This window comes from Pelobates fuscus, chromosome 8 (assembly GCF_036172605.1).
Source record: "Pelobates fuscus isolate aPelFus1 chromosome 8, aPelFus1.pri, whole genome shotgun sequence".
NCBI lineage: Eukaryota > Metazoa > Chordata > Amphibia > Anura > Pelobatidae > Pelobates > Pelobates fuscus.
In genome coordinates this window covers 31,518,638-31,536,630 of record NC_086324.1, presented here as the reverse complement: position 1 = coordinate 31,536,630, position 17,993 = coordinate 31,518,638, and the positions used below count along the sequence as shown (strand labels likewise).

At 38.5% G+C, this 17,993-nt stretch overlaps 1 protein-coding gene across 5 annotated transcripts in view; it reads right to left on the bottom strand.

The window, feature by feature from the left end:
- Positions 1-17,993, bottom strand: part of PKP4 (plakophilin 4) — a 203,728-nt gene that overhangs the window by 63,257 nt on the left and 122,478 nt on the right. For all 5 annotated transcript variants that reach the window (XM_063429625.1, XM_063429627.1, XM_063429629.1 and 2 more), the window contains exon 5: positions 5,096-5,130. In XM_063429625.1, coding sequence (XP_063285695.1) covers positions 5,096-5,130 — 35 coding nt within the window. The remainder of the gene's footprint in view (positions 1-5,095; positions 5,131-17,993) is intronic.

Below are 17,993 nucleotides of genomic sequence, written 5' to 3'. Positions count from 1 at the left end.
TCCGATAAAATGGATTTGTATAAATTACTGAGAGAATTCACAGATAGAAATTATAAAGTAATTGTGTGTATCACGCAGAGAATCGATAACAGCAAAGTCCTCCTTTAAGCCGTGCTCCTTCCTCCCCCCAAACATATATTTTTATATTTGAAACAATATTTACACTTAGATAAATTACGAGATTTGTACATAACTGGGTAAACCTGCCAGTCAGCCTGAAAATATATCTTTTCCGACAGCCTAAATACAGCTCACTAGTCACAGACCTTTCCACAACCCTAGTGGCTGTAATATAAGGAAAGTGAGTTGCAGAATTTTGGCAAATCCAGACATTAATAACTTCAAGGGCTGTTAATCAGGACAACTCAAATTAGTCAGTTCACGTGGGTCATCATAGAGGGATCCTGCACCATTAGCACAAACATATCAGTGCCACCAACATGAGTAGCCCAGAGCCAGAATAATAGACAGGCTTCCACTCTCTGCACAAGAGATAAAGCAACATGATTGTTTCAGCCATTCACACGTCTCAGAGAAGTATAGCTAATAGACCCTGTAAAGAGTGAGCAATGAGTCATGGTCTGGATTATCCCGTAACACCTACAGAGACCATAACAATATGAAGTTAAATGGAAATAAATTATACACAAAAAGCATATAGAAGGCTACTTTAGCATAATGAAGCAGTTTAAAGTGTAGATCATGGGAAGCATTGTGTGTTTCTGTGTATGTATAGGGAAGCACTGTGTGTGTGTAGTGTGAAAGAGTTTGTGGGGGTATGATAGGGTCTGAGTCCTGCCTTTTGCCTAGGGCGGAAATAATCCTTGCACCGGCCCTGGTCAAATGTGAGGCCATGTGTCCGACAGCTAAAGCAACAGCACAATGATTCCAATCACACCAGCAAATCTACAAGAGAATGGCAGTAGTAGAGAAGAATCAAGGTGTTGCAATGTCCCAGTAAAAGCCCAGACCTCAATGCGATTGAAATGCTGTGGCAGGACTTTAAGAGAGCTGTGCATAAACAAATGCCAGAAAACCTCAATGAACTGAAGCAACGTTATAAAGAAGAGTAGGCCAAAATTCCACTGAAAGTCATAGAGAAAATGATTAATTCCAGTTATGGCTGCTAAACTTGGTTCTACAAGCTATTGAATCATAAGATATACCGTAGTTGGTTTTTCACACATGGCTTCTCCATTTTGGCTTTATTTTTGCTAAATAAATCATGACACTGTGTAATACATCATCAGTTGTAGTTCATCTGAGGTTGTATTTACCTAATTGTAAGACCTGATAAGGAATATAGGATTGTTATGATGGCTTGGCATGTAAAACTACAGAATAATGCACAGAGGGTGTACTCTCTTTTTCCCATGACTGTATATTCTATAAACATCAAAATATATTAAACTACTGAATTAACTTGTCAAAATTGATTTCACTTAGTATTTTGAAAATGTTTCTTTACACATAGGTAACTCCATCTTGGGCATTTACACTTTGATCAGCGGTTGCTGTGGAAACAAGATATAACTTGCCACTTACAGCAACCATTTGAATTTCCCTGAGAGGAAAACTGCACGAACTGAATATCAAAGTTAAAACTTAAAGTCCAATGAAGTAAAAATAAATATTTATGTCAATTTCTAATGCCAACTTGTCTTTCTGATTTTAGTAATATAATACAAGATGAAAAAAATGTGGGATATCGAGCTATTCGTTCAGACAAGACAGGTCGGTAAAATTGTGGCCTTTGACACAAAGCTGGGTTTATATGCCAAGGAAATCGTCAAACCGTACGACCGTACCAAATCGTAGAAGTAAGGTGGCGTAGTGCTCAGCAAAACTCTGCAACAATTAAAAAATGTGTGTATTAAGATGCCCAGCCAATAACATACTCTCATTAGAAGAAAATATGGTATTTATTCAGCTCATCCAAACACAGGGGAAACATTATAGCACATTGCTCAGGCATTAGCGTTAATAGTTGTAACATTTTAATTGCCAGACAAATTGTCGGAAATAGATTTCCATTGTGTAAAGAAGGCAAAAAAAAAACTAAAGTACAAACCATTTAACATGATTGTAATAAAAATAATAAAATAAAAGTTTCTCAGTTAAAACAAACAGCATTAACTCTTATTAGGAGGTTAAAATATGAAATTCAGCTTATAGGTCCGTCAGTTCTAAAATAATCAAATTTTCATTAAGACAGGTTACATGCCATAAATAGACTGGCAGACCCTTTAACATTAATTACACATGGCAAAACTGGTAAAACCATTTTTATAATACTTGCAGGGTTATACGCGGCTAACCAAAGAATATTAGCTAATTCAATCTGAATTACAAACCTGAGACAAAAACAACCAAACTGTGACTATAGCAGAGTGTGAGAATTTTTCCTAATCATCTATTTTAGACACAATTTTACAATTCACATTTAAATTGCTATGTCTAGGTTTAAAGACTATTATTCTCAATTGGTGCTGGTTACCGTTCAAACTTCCTATTAGAAAGAATGTTAGAAAGAAAGAAAAAGTAAATTTTTATTGTCTGCCTAATTATTTTGCAGGGTGGAAGGTCATATGTTCACACAGACTTAACATTTTATACAACAGAAACAATGACATATTGCGATCTTTGCAATTCTATCAAATTGCCAGTAAGAGATTAGCACAAGTGGTCAGGAGGAGGAGAACAGGTCAATTGTACAAAAGACAAACATATTTGATGCATCCAAAGTAATCTTTCACATGTGATGTCGACAGATGGAACTGGTTTGTAAAATAATGTCGGGAGCCTTAGTGTCCAAATCTGAAGTGTAGTACAGGGCTACAAATCCCATTTTAATTATCTGATACATTAGAGTTAAATAACCTACAACTGGGCTACTGCCATATTACAAAAACAAAACAACAACTCCCCTCCCCCCTCTGTGCAAACTCTGGTTTACCATTAAAACACCACTTGGATGATGATAGTTGTACAACCACAATATACACGAAGACACAAGCCTCTAACCCAGCAACTTTGGGGTATGATAGAGTTTGATCAGATAGCTCCATGCCTTTGTTGTGATTCTCCAAAACTGTGCAGGCATCAATCTTATTCTATTTATTTAATATAAAAACGCAGATACATCTATATCTTCTGTGGTTGCAGTCTTAACGCAGAGTTATATTGATTACAACTGTATTACACTACTGTTTGTTTTTTTTCCCTCTCTGCTTATACTGTATCCCCATTCTACTGGTTGTATATTGCATTTTTAATCAGTTTAGTGGTGGTCTCCCTGGGGAAGCTATTTGGACGGACGCACACGGACAGTAAGGGAAAATGTATTGTTGTTGGGTGTGATACCACACTTGTATGCAAATGACAAAAGAGTGTTTACTCCATTATGTCCCTTTATGCCAGTAATAAGGTAATCAAACAAAATCATATACAACTAGTTGCATTAGTTACCACCACTACAAAGTTACCTGCTCTTCTACAATAGTGTGTAAAGTACAGACACATAAATAGTATTATAGAGAAGTTGCTGAAAAGTAAGCAGGGATAGACAAAGAACCCCCCAATAGATATAAGTCTATCGCTTAACATGCCTTAGAGGGTATCTCAACTAAACAGCAACTCTAAACTGAGCTTATGATTCTTGGAGAATCCCAACACGAGAAAGCATATTTAACAAATAAAAATGACAGATTATACTGAAATAGAAATGCCGGTACAAGCTAGTATTTGATAATGCGATCAGTGATCAAGTCACCATTAGTGTATAATAGCTAGGTCGACTAGGAACGAGCTCCAACTATTGTTTTAAATGCCCTCTTGATGAGCCACCTGACTGGCCAAACATTTATAGTGGCTTGTTTCTAGTTTGTCTGTACTTTACAGGTAACTTTGTAGCAGTCGTATTGCACAAAGTTACCAGTGCTCTAATTTGAACAAGTTATGTATGATTTTGTTTGATTCCCAAGTACTGTCATTAAAGGAACACCATAGCGTTAGGAATACAAAACGATACTCCTTATGCTATATAGTGTCCCCGTCTGCCTCCGCGCCCCCCACCCGGTGACTATAGGGTTCAATAAATGTTTCACTTACCACATTCCAGGGTCGAGGTCCCTGGTGGATCGATCTCGTCCTCATACCAATGAGGGAACATAATGTGCATGCCCAGCGAGTGACAAGAGCGCATTAGACTGTCCCCATAGGAAAGTATTGATTCAATGCATTCCTATGGGGATTTTGAAGATGCTGGACGTCTTTGTGCAAAGTGTGCAACGTTGTTTTACAGTGTTAAACTCCGTGGGAATGCAGGAAGTGGAAGACAGCCACTAAAGGCAATCTTAACCCTGCGATGTAAATGTTTCTCTGAAACTGCATTATTTTACATTCCAGGGTTAAGGTGACCGGGTACTGCACCCAGACCACTTAAAAACATACTAATAAAAAGCTACACTGTCACACATTTGGAAAGTACCTTGTATAAATGAAATGTTATATTATGTAATAACAGATCATATAATTTTAACACATTAGATACACTTAAAAGGAAACGTTCCAATTCCAACCCTACTGCTAAGAATATCTTATAAAATAAAAAAAGCAACAAAATAATTTTTCAGTTTCACACTGTCTAAAGATTGGCCTAAAGTGTTTAGTTCCAGGCACCAGTCTCCTTTAATTACGAGGTGGTATATGAAGTGCTTAACTGGTGACTGGCTTTTGCATGCAACGTCAAGTATTCTTTCAACAGAATTTTTATCGCTTGATAGAATCTATTGTTCTGCTCAATCAAACTGTGCTTGGTTCTTCTCAAAACCTTCACGTTCCAGACAGTATAAGGAAAAAGTGACATTCTGTGCAATTTTCATGTAGAATTATAGGAGGGAGCTTTAACGTTTGAACTTGGCCTCTGACCCAAGTGTGTAACCTTGGTACTCTTCTTTTAGCTATGATAGAAACTTGGGATATTTGTAGTCCAACAAAAAGTCAAGGGTCAAAGTGGGGCACCTCTGTTCTAAGTCTTATCATGAAAAGAAACCAGAAGCATTGCAGTGAGATTGTAAATTAGAAAAGTTCATACCTGCTGATCTCCAGGGAAATGACTTTTCAGTAGAGCTGTAACAGAATAAAACGGTGTCAGTGAGACAAAGGGAGAGACAAAGAAAAGCAAAACAAACATAAAAAAAAGTATTCTCAAAAGCATAGCGGCGGTACACTGCATTAAACAATAGCGACATAAATAGCAGGGGGTGTGGGAGAGGAGGTGGAGGGGTGGCAAGTTAGGGTGTGGAGGTGAATGTTCATAAGACAATTTAAAAATACACAAGTATTTTAACCTTTTTTCCCTCATGACTAATAAAATACATAAATTATAACAACCAATCAGCCCCCATTTTTATCGTCAGATGAAAGAGTATTTGTTTTATAGCTACAGAGCCACAAACGTGGATGTTTCCCTTGAAACATAAAGGCAAGAGATCAACATTTAGAAAAACATAAAAAAAACTAACCCCACCGTTTACTTTTTTTTCCCACATCCAAAATTTTACAGGCAGCAAGGTATAAAGATACTGATCCGTCTATAAAAATTCCAGTCACTAGGTTACTTCCTCTGGCAGATTATACATTAGCCAAGTGCACAATAGACATTCCAGGCTGCCAAGTTCTTGCTGTAATGCTTATATTCCCAGTGCCAGCAAATGATACCTTTGACACTCCACTGGTTTCTCTGGCAATGTTAGGTTTGGATCAAGCAATGCGGCTAGGAGGGAACTGCAGGTTTTGTTTTACAAACGTAAGAATTCAAAGAAACACAGTTTGTTTTCTCTCTCTTGTGTTTCAAGACATACCAGAACCTCTGTAAGACCAACAGATCACACCCAGGGACACCACATGCCCCCTTACCGGTCATATTAAAAGATACAGGGCGGATCTAAATTGTTTTCTTTTGTATGGGCCCAAACAAAACACTAACAAATGTAAATATCCGATTCTTGTAATAATTTTTAGAAGAGCATAAAATATATGTCCGGACACCCGATACAAAACAAATGGCCCATATAGATGAGACACGATAAAATCTCTTTAATTTTGTCATTCAGGGAAGCCATTTGCACATCACAAACATTCTAGAAGTTCTTGACTATGTAAGAATGTAGGCGATAACTACTAGTTTTATTTTTTATTAAATTATTATTATTTTTTTTATAAAGTTTATATAAGTCTTGGACCTAGATTTAAAATTACCAGATATGCTTTCCAAATTATTTAATAAATTTTTAAAATGATTTAAAGGGATACTACAGTCATAAAACAACTATAGCTTAATGTAGTTGTTCTGGGGAGTATAATCATTATATAAAGGCATTTTAATGCAAATACTGCCTTTTCAAAGTAAAGGCAGTATTTACATTGCCCCTATGGACACCTCTAAGTGGATCCTCCTCAGATGGCCACTGGAGGTGCTTCCTGGGGCAGTGCACATTAGGCAGCACTGCCGTTCACCGTCTCCATGCTCATAGAGATGTATTGATTCAATGCATTTCTATGAGGAAGTGCTAATTGGCCAAAACTGTTTGGCCCCGCCCCCTTGCCGATTTTAGCCAATCCAATGCTTTCCCCATATCTAAAAATCTGCAATTCTGATAATGGCACCAATGGGTGGGTTGCCTGCACTGCAAATAAGGTGAGTTTTAATGCTTTTTTTTTTTTTTAAAGTAAATATTTTGATATTTTTAGATCTGTTATTTTTTGTTACGTTTTAGATCAAAAATATTAGATCATTTTGAAAGCTTATCCAACAATATTACATTGAGGCCTTGGTTGGTTAAGTCATGTCAAGATTTTAAAACAAACAAAAACAAAAAAATCATACTGGAGTCATATATGCTCACTTTATGATACATTTTATTTTTATATTTTCTTTTAGATTGCTCCACCCTAGACATCTACGTAATACAACGTACTGCACATAAAATAACACAAAGCCACTAAAATGTTCCCTCTCAAATAAAAACCAATCACCTTGAGATTAAATATGGGATTTAGACAGTCCCGATTCTGCTCCAAATTAAAAAAAAAATCTGTTACAATTGGATTTTTAACATCAGAAATGTTGGAAGTATATATGATTTCAAAGGAGCTAATGCGTTATTTTTCTGTGACTGTCTCTAATATGGTGTGAATTTACACAAAGCACATGTGTTTAGCAAAATTTTTGCTTTCCTTTCCAATATTTAGGCTGAAAAATCCAACATGCAGCAAGTTTTTATAATATGAACTTCTGCTTCACACGAGAACAAGAGTGAAGGGGAAATAAGATCATTGATTTTATTTCTGCTTGTATTTTCTTACTTACAGGGGGCAGCGAGGAGAGGTGACCTCATTTACTGATAAACGATTACCTCTTGCATCCGTCAAGTGACAAAACTGCTTAGCTCTGCTTTATTCTTAAACGGTAGAATGTGCAAGCTAATATCTCTTATCGGTACAGAGGGCAGCTAAGTATGGCTATTCTGTGGGTTTTGCTCTACAGAATTAATTGAATTGCTATTTATAAAACAATATTAGATTAATAGATTGCTGGGAATAGCTTGGATTCCTTCTGAATGGCAGTCTTTCATTCCAGGCCTAGATATGTATTCTGAACAGTTGTGTTAGTTTCCCTGAAACAAATACAAACGTTCTCCTGCAATTAACCAGAATACAGGGAAAGCAAGCCTTTGATAAGACATGGTGGCTTCACACACATAAACATAAATGGAGTGAGTGGGAAATAAAGTAAACAATCAGTACAAACAAAAAAAAAGGTAAGAAAAACAAAACAAACAAAAACAAAACAATCATAAAACCTTTGCTACTTTTTTTTATTTAAACAGCCAAATAAGGCTTGCACAAAAATAAAGACATTCTATGGCAAAAAATAGTGGTGGGTAGTGGTAAGAACATTAACAAAAAGGATGTTCTCTCTCTCCCTTAATGTAAACTCAATGGGACACTAAATGGTGGATTTACCATCTATGTTGTAATTATCCTAGAACTGTATTCCTAATACTACAGAATCCATCAGCTTCTGCTCCCCCCCTCCCCCCCTCCCACTCCTGTGATGAATGGGTTAAATACCCTTTCTTTCACTTGCCTGATTCTAGCACTGAAATGCCTTGGCGCTGGCTCGGCCTCTTACCCCTGAGAAGTCATGGTGATGGGGGTACCTCATGTGAATGTGTGGCTAGCGCTATGGGAGCATTAGGCCTTCCCCATGGGAATGCATTGAATCTAGACACTGAACGTCCTCCTGCAAAGCGTTGTTTCATTGACTTAAACTCCATGTGAATCAAGGACGTGCCTATAGTGGCAGCCTTAACAGCGTAATGTAAGCATTGCAGTCTCTCTAAAAACTGCAAAATGTTACATTGCAGGATTAAGGGTACAGGGGCACTGCACCCAGACCACTTCAATTATTAATATTTTATTATTTATATAGCACCATCAGATTCTGCCGTGCTGTACAATGGGTGGACTAACAGACATGTAATTGTAACAAGACAACTGGACGTACAGGAAGGGCCCTGCTCAATGAGCTTACATTCTAGAGGTAGTGGGTTATAGTGACACAAAAGGTAAAAGTAAGGATACGAAGTAGGTTGTTAGAAAAGTATTCACTGAGGGCTTAGTAGGTAATTTTTGACAGTTGCAGGGGAGGAGTCACGGGTGGGGGATAAAAACCTGCTAACCGTTTAATTGATATGCTTTCTTGAAGTGTGTTTTTAATGATTTTTTTGAATGAGTGGAGACTGGGTGAAAGTCTTACAGAGAAGGGAAGGGAGTTCCACAGAAGAGGAGCAGGCCTGGAGAAATCTTTATTAGAGTATATATACTTAAGTCTTTGGCGGAGCGCAGGGGCTTCGACGGGACATACTTGTGTATTAGGGAGGATAGGTTGGAGCAGCATTATGTAGAGACTTGTAAGCAAGCATCAGAATTTTAAATCGAGCCCTATATCTAACCGGAAGCCAATGCAGGGACTGGCAGAACGGGGAAGTGCGAGCGGACAGGAAAATAAGCCTCGCCGCCACATTCATTATAGATTGCAGTGGTGCAATCTGGGAACACGTAAGACCACTGAGAAGAGGACTGCTGTAGTCAAGGCGAGAGAGAACAACAGCATGGACCAGCACCTTAGCTGCAGCCGGCATTAAATAGGGGCGGATGCGCGCTATGTTTTTAAGATGGAAGCCACAAGATTTGGCGATTGACTGGACATGAGGGGTGAAGGAGAGGTTGGAGTCAAAAAGAACACCCAGGCAGCGAGCGAGGCAGAGGTGATGGTAGCGCCGTTGACTTGGAGGGAGACACGGGAGTAGCAACACTTGAGGGAGGAAAGACCAGAAGTTCTGTTTTGGACAGGTTGAGTTGAGGAAGTGAGCAGCCATCCAGTTGGAAATCGCAGAGAGGCAGTCTGAGACACGAGTCAAGATGGGCGGAGAGAGATCAGAAGAGGACAGGGAGATTTGCGTGTCATCTGCATAGAAATAATAATGGAAGACAAAGGAGCTGATGAGTTTACCAAGGGAGGCAGTATAGATAGAGAACAGTAGGGGACCAAGAATGAGTGTGAGGGAGTTTGAGTTTGGTGGAGGGTTTGATGATCTATTGGTAGGGGAAGGAGAGAAATTAGAGATCTCTTCTGTGATTGTAGAGATCTTCTCAGTGAAGTGAGATGCAAAGTGTGTGGCGGACAAAGTGTTAGAAGAGGGGGGGAGTAAAAGGGGCAAAGAAGAGCATCAAAGGTGTGAAATAGGTGTTTGGGTTGATAGGACAGTGTACTTATGAGGGTGTTAAAGTAATTTACTTTTGCAGCAGAAAGAGCCAGGCTGAAGGAGCACAGCATAAATTTATAGTGGAGGAAGTCAGATGCAAAGTGAGACTTTCTCCAGCAGCGTTCAGCAGTTCTGGAACATTTTTGGAGGTAACGGGTCAGCTTGGTGTACCAGGGTGGTAATTAGGGGCGCTTGCTGCGTTTAATTGTAGGAGGTGCCATCGTGTCGAGTTGAGAGGAGAGAGTTGAGTTGTAGTGTGAGGTTGCAGAGTTAGGGCAAGTGTAAACTTCAAATGAAGTAAAGGGAAGGGCAGGGAGGATAGGTTGAAAGATACATTGAGGGGAGAGAAGGATGCCTACACCACCTCCTTTACAGTCGAGTCTGGGAGTGTGGGAGAATTGTGGTCCACTGAAACAAAGAAGTGGGAGTAGTGGTATCAGAGGGGGACAGACAGGTCTCAGTGAGTGCCCATATCGTGAGTTAAAGATGACAAGGTAGTGTATAGCTGTTGATTTAATATTACTACAGATTGAACGGGCATTGCAGAGTGCACACTGAATGTTGGTAAAGGAGGATAAACAGCAGGGTATGTGGATGAGGTGTGTGTGATTTCTGGTTGTCTTAGTGTGAGCAGATGAGGTGAAGGACTGGAGGTGTGAATGAGATATACTGGTCTGGGTGCCAATTGTGTCCCTTTAATTTTTGCACAGAATTGATATTAGGCAGTCTGGAACAGAATTCAGTGTGCCGGGGGGTGTAACTAACCTCCAGCACATAAGTCTCTGAACGTGCAGCGTTTCAAGAAGAAACTACCTAGTAAAGTGGTCATGGTGGTTGGAGTAACTCGAGTTACTGAAATTAAAGAACAATCCCCAATAAAAAGGTAAAAATGGACCTTGAGTCCAGCAACGGGGTATTACGAAATTAAATATAAAGGTTAACCCTGGGCACAAATGTAAATTAATATATAGTGATTAATTGAAAGATGTCAAGTCCCAAACTATTTCCATTTCAAATGCCTGGAGGGTAACAAGTGCTAAAGGGAAAATGCAATCCCCAAGACAGTATGAAGAAGTTCCAAATCAATAGAACTGTTAAAGAGAACATGATACTTACTTGAAAGATAATTTAATAAAATACTCAAAGCATAACAAAGCTATTTCTCAGCTCCCTTTAATGTAACAGTTTAAACTAGACTGCAATTGATTTTCCTAACTGCCTGTGAAAAACATTTTTTTTGCTTTAATATTAAATTATTTTTCCTCAAGTCTTTCTATGGAGTCTTGCAGCTCCAGCTATGAAGATTGATAATACACAGGCACAGTAATTGTTAATACTGTGCTTCTAATATCTCCAGTTTTGAAAGATCATTATGCGATATGTGAGTTATAAATAAAAAAATAATAATAACAAGCTGTTAGACTATTTCGTTATTTTGTTTGTTTTTTTAATTTCAAAATGTAAAAAAACAAAGCAAAACAAATAAATACAAATGTTAAATGTTTAACCCCTTAAGGACACATGACATGTGTGACATGTCATGATTCCCTTTTATTCCAGAAGTTTGGTCCTTAAGGGGTTAAAGGACCACTAGAGGCACCCAGACCACTTCAGCTTAATGAAGTGGTCTGGGTGCCAGGTTCAGCTAGGTTTAACCCTTTTTGCAGTAACCATAGCAGTTTCAGAGAAACTGCTATGTTTATAATAGGGTTAATCCAGCCTCTAGTGGCTCTCATTGACAGCCGCTAGAGGCGCTTCTGTGCTTCTCACTGTGGTTTTAACAGTGAGAAGAAGCCAGCGTCCATAGGAAAGCATTGAGAATGCTTTCCTATGGACTGGTTGAATGTGCGCGCGGCTCTTGCCGCGCATGCACATTCAGCCAGGGACGTGAGAAGGTGGAGGAGAGTCCCAGCGCCGAGGGAGCCCGGCGCTGGGAAAAAAAAAGGTAAGGGATTAACCCCTTCCTCCCCCTTCAGCGCCACGGGAGTGGGTCCCTGAGGGTGCCCCTATAGTGCCAGGAAAACAAGTATATTTTCCTGGCACTATAGTGCTCATTTAAATTATAAAAAAAAATATTTAAAACATTTACTGTTGAAATGTTTCTGCAGATGTACATTCCCTTGAATGTTATGGGGACATTACTTCGCTCTTAAAACAAGTGCTACAGAGGCAAGTGTTTATTGTACCCACCCCAGGAAGTGTTTTAATAGTGTTCACTGTGGTGAGTGATTAAGGAACTGTCACTTCCAGAGACATGATTGTTCCTCTTCTAAAGTTGGTTAATTGGATATCAGTCAAATTCCAGGACTACAGCTGACACTTTGTTGCCCCTGGGTTAAGTTTGCGTTTGGTTTTGTAAACTGTGTCATGACAATCAACAAAATAATCCACATTGGTTGAACGGATTTTCATTGAATATTTGAGTCAATAATGTCGACAAAATGTCAGCACCGTGAAAATCTTAACTCGATATATACAGCTACAGTGATGACTGTTTGCCCAAGAATAAACAGTGCTAGCAAATTCGTCTACAATTCCACATTTTACGAATCTGTCAGGGGCACAAAACATTCTGACGAGAAGGATAAACGTGTAGTTTATCCTGTCACAGACCTCTTTGAACATTACTATTTTCATGAATGGACCTTAGAAAAAAACAAACCTATAAAAATATTTACAATAGTAAGGATTCGAAAAACCACCTCCAAGTAGCGGAATTCACAGACTTTCCTCCCAGACAACTTGGTCCAGACAAACTACATCTTGTTTGAAGAAAACAAAGATATATATTGTCTGCTCAGAGATTCTGGGAAAAGGAATAAGGTCATTGTTCCTGTATATTGAAGGAAGAACATCGGAGCCGCAGGAACTGAGAATGAGTCTCAGCATGTTTCGCACAAGACTCAGAAACTGTGTTGTTAACGGAAAATATGTCAGTTAAAGGGGGAAAAAAATGAAAAACAAAATACAATGTTTTATATGGTAAAAATGAAATTTTTGTATGTAGAAGTAAATTAAACAATATATATATATATATATATATATATATATATATATATAATAGGATTATTCTGGTTTTAAAAAAACATGCATTCCTAATGCTATAGTGTTAGACTACCTATTCAGATTTGGTGCACTACCACAAGAATTAATTAAAAATGTAGTTTTACTTACCGTTCTTCCAATGGCATGCCAGTCTTCTAACAGCCATCCCAGCTGAGATCCACATCCCTGATAATCTCAGCCAATCCAGTGATTTCTAAAGGAAGCCTCCCACTGGGAGGCTATTGTGCATGCATAGCAAATTGCTGTGCTATGCCAATCAGCATCTCCTTATGGATCTCTTTGCGGAGCTTTCTCAGTCTCCACTCACTGCTTGGAGATGCTCAATGTAATATTTGCAGAACTGAGCCCTGGTGGTCCCTCTGGTGGCTGTCAGAGTAACGGCCACTCGAGTTTGCATGTACAGACTATATGCACCAGAACCCCTACACTAAGCAGTTGTGTTTCTGGTGACAACAGAAATCCTTTAATACGTAAAAGGGGCATTGTAGGCACCGTAACCATTTCATTGAAGTGTTTATAGAATCTGGAGTTGTCTGGCGCTCCGCCCACTGATCATGAAATTCTTTTTAATATTTTATTGCTAATCACGAGTCTCCAGCAACCCATCCTCTGTGCTAGTTGGGCTAGTGAGGAAACATTAGCCGGAGCGGCAATAGGTGGCTGAGAGTATCAGGTGACCACATATACCATATCACATTATGCCTCGGGAATATAGAACCTAATATGGCCTCCCCTCTGCTTATGTCAGGTATTCATCCCCTCCATCCCAACCAGATTTACCTATCCTGAAACATTTTACCAGCCATAAACAGTATTACTATGAAACATCTATGGTATGGTTTTACCAAGCATACTGCAGGATATGATTTATTTGTACATGACGCATGACACCATATTTTCTTTAATAAAAAAAATTTTTTTCTTTAATGTTAAATGTAATAGTCTGTTTCAATAAATTACTACATAAGATGCTCTGACACTCCCTTTGCGAAGACCCATGATAAACACGAGAACAAAAAGATCATTGCTGATTATTATTTATCATGATTGTCTGCATAGCCAATCTTTGGGATTCTCCAAATGTTTGAGGATAATGTGGTGTTAAACAGCTGGCGAGCTATGTTCTGCTAATCCTTGATCTATCTTAACCTATATAGCCAAATTAAATCACTAAATTGTTCCATAGGAAATAACTAAAAAAAAAAATGCCACTGTTGTACAACTGCCACGAAAAATTGCAACCCATCAGAGAAGTGTGATGCTAAACGCATCCTCAGTAGGATTTTACCCTTTAACCACCACTCCAGTATGGTCACTATTTTCCAGCCGCTCTGTAGCGATTGCATACAGAAGACATGGGAGAAGATCTCCTAGCATTAATTGCTATGTTACTTTGTATCAATGGTTTGTATTTTGTGAACGTTACAATCATTAAAGAAAGAGAACTACTCCACAAACAAAAATCTAATTCCAGATGCTGGTTATACCAATCAGAAACAAAGGTGTTAAGAGCACGATTTTCCCGTTAACAAATTTGTTAGGCAGAGCATACAGGTCCAGATGGTGTCTCGATGAAGCCATTTTCCACTTACTAAAAGTTCTGCTAGCAAATCCTACTTGGAGCAGCTGAAAACATGTCACTTGGGTGGTGCCTGGGGGACCAACAAAAACACAGAGGCAGATCACGGAAATAATGGTTTGTGAGCAGGGAAAGCAAAGAACAAGTGCAACACATCTGGTGTACAATCCCAACGTCTCGTAAATAAATAAATAAACAGAATTCCGACAAGTCCTTGCATTGTTTCTACAAGGCTCACTATGAGGCACCCGGTAACAGCTGCCTCATGCTGAATGTCATTTTTGCTTCCTAATTGTATTGCCAAGTGTGTGCAATGGGAATTATAACAAAAGGCACTTTAATTAAACAGATGCATTATTAATCAGAGGGCAGGTGATCTCAGGAATACAATAGCCCACTAGATAAAATATCAGGATTGCCTAAAGAGAGGAAAGAAGATCATAACAAAACACCTGTGTGTGCCATGTTAGTCTTCTTCAAATTATTGTAGAGCATGGGTAAAAGGAAGTCATGTTTAATGAGAGTGAAGTGCGTCAATGTGGTGAGTGGGTGTTTTGTGCACAAAAGATCTCTTTCCCCAATTAGAAATATCCTAAAATACTTCTGTACCTGGGAACAGCTGGCCAACGAAAGTATGTAACTCATTGAGCTTATTTGATGATGGAGATGACAAAATGTTATCTTAAACATGTGTAATAAAGGGACTGCTTTAGAGTGATGTGGCTGTAGCGATAGATGCAGCAGGATGCAAAGTGATAATTGTAAAATTACCCTCATGCACTATATGATCAGTGTGTGGGCTTGACTCGCCAGGTGTGCTTGATGGTGAGTCATGGCTTTAAAATGGGTAACCCAATGGAACCCAGAAAGGGGAGACAGTTGAATGTAGCATTTAAAACAGATTGTGAGGTGCCTTTCTACGGATTACTCCAAACATCAACCACTACAGCTTGCTGGAACCATTCCCCAGTAATGTGGCAAACTCTTGATAAAACAACCAGTTGCCAAACTTACTCTAAAGCTCTTAAATCTTACGAAGCTTTATCTTCTTCCATATCTCTAATCAATGAGTGACCATGCATGCAAAGAACATGCGCAGAACGGACATCAGGCAGCCCAGAACTCTTGTTCCAAGGTGGCTGATGATGTAACCAAGGTGGAATTCACATCAAAACACCAGTTGTCATTGTGCTTGGAGTAAACTTTTAAATAAAGGTTTGAAATTATTTTGTGGCACGACTTCTGTTTTTTTTTTTTATTGTGTTTTTCTTTCAGCTGTCTGTTTCCTGGTTCTTTTTTAGCTTTTTATTTAACTTTGTTAAAAATTGTTTACATTATGACCACAACTCAACACACGTGAATACAAATACATTTTTGACCAAGTAATGTACTACTTGTCAATTCTGAAAGATACGTAAAGAGGTTGGAGGGGAAAACAAGATATGGACATTTTATGTTATTGTAAATGGAATCTGAATATCAAATTAAAGGGACACTATAGTCACCAGAACAACTACAGCTTATTGTATTTGTTCTGGTGAATATAATCGGTCCCTACAGGCTTTTTCTGCAGTATTTGCTGATAAAATGCAATACCATTAACCTTTATTAATACATTTCTCACTCACTGGCAAAAATAATTCACTTAAAACTGCAAATTCCATATACAGGTACCAGAAGAAACCCAGAAATGGTGCTCAGAGATGAAATAATTGATATCATTTACTTCTGTCTGAATGTTTTTGCAGATTTAAAGTAAAACTGTCACATGGCATTTTTGTTTTAATGTAGTTTTATTTTATTATTTTTTACATTTGATGAAACGCTTTCTGTAAAGGAAGACATTTTCTGAAATTTTCTTACACTCAATTTGCCGCAATAGAGGTGTTCAGGTTGAGGAGCAGAGAATAATGGGATCATGAATGCAAAACCACAATTCTTTCCCCCAGAAATCTCCAAGAGAGTGAAAAGAACTCTGTGGGCAGTCACTGAATAGAACCGGAGAGATTTTGATTTAAAGTGACAACAGTTTGTTCTACAAGAGAGTTGGGGTTTACTTAAAGTAGTCAACTAATTTCAGAGAATTTGTCGCAGGGGAAAAAAAGCACAGTACTCCAGTATCAACCCTACTCTCAGTATCAACGCTACTTTCCTGCTCAGTTCTAACATAGATAGCCATAAATAGAAGATTAAATACATGTTAGAAAGGATATGTTCGCGAATAACACGGAGTCAGCAGGATAGACAGGCTATGTTGTGTGTTACATCTTTTAGGGGGTGTCTAGCAGGGATGGCCAAAGCTTACATACCCCCGACTTAGCCATTCCCTAAGTATGCACACAGCACCACTAAAGCACTCATGTATGGGCTAAATGTTCTGCATTAGAATATTTGGAATGACAGAACAAAGGCTCATAATGAGGATTCTCTTATCAAATTCAGTACAGGGAGGAGACATGCTGTAAATGTATAAAAGGAGTAGACCGCCCGTGTGTGATGGAAGTTTCTTCTGATGGAGATTTACGTGTACATCTTTACCCATTTTATCCGTTTTTCGAGACAGCACTATGCTAATAAAAAGCAGTTTTTCAGCAATGAATTGGTTATTTAGAAAATCATAACACACTCCTGGGTATGCACTGCCTGAATTATGGTTTTAATTTTTTTGTTACCAAATTTCACCAATGATCTGTGTTCTCAATTAGTGTTTCGGTTCCAATGTGTTCCCTCCGCTGTGAGCAAAAAGTATGAATGCAATAAAGACTAACTATTTAGCATTTCACAGGGAACAATAGTTAAAGTTCAGACAGAAAACCACAACGCTGAGTTTTAGTGATTACAACTGTAGAATAACATGTTTTGTTACTTTCGGGAGAATTTAATTACTGCGGAATATACTTTAGTTATCAATGCAATGCTATAATTAAGCACTGTCGCAACAAGCTCCTTACATCATTCGTTATTCTAGTGCTGTTCGCAACTGTAGGTAAAAAATCATTTCCATTCGGCATTTTTGCAATATGGTTTGACATGTGCCTATGTTACGTCAAGTGACGCTGCATGACAGAATCAAAGTGAAACCACATTTTTTTATCATGCAGGCTCTGTCAATCATAGCCAGGGGAGGTGTGGCTAGGGCTGCATAAACAGAAACAAAGTGATTTAACTCCTAAATGACAGTGAATTGAGCAGTGAAATTGCAGGGAAATGATCTATACACTAAAACTGCTTTATTTAGCTAAAGTGATATAGGTGACTATAGTGTTCCTTTAAAGTCGAAGTAGTGCATATTTTTTTCATAACGATGAACTACCATATTCTCCGATTCATTTGTTTCTGCAGCATCCTTTCAGATGGTTTTGAAATACACAATGAAGCTATATAGATTTGTTCTTGTTTTCTATAACTATAGACAAAGAATGCAGCCAGCTGAAATGGTCAGCCAATCACAGCCGACTATTGATGCTCAGGCGAATGCTCCCTCACTGGCCCAAGAAGCACAGAGGTGAAGGGTT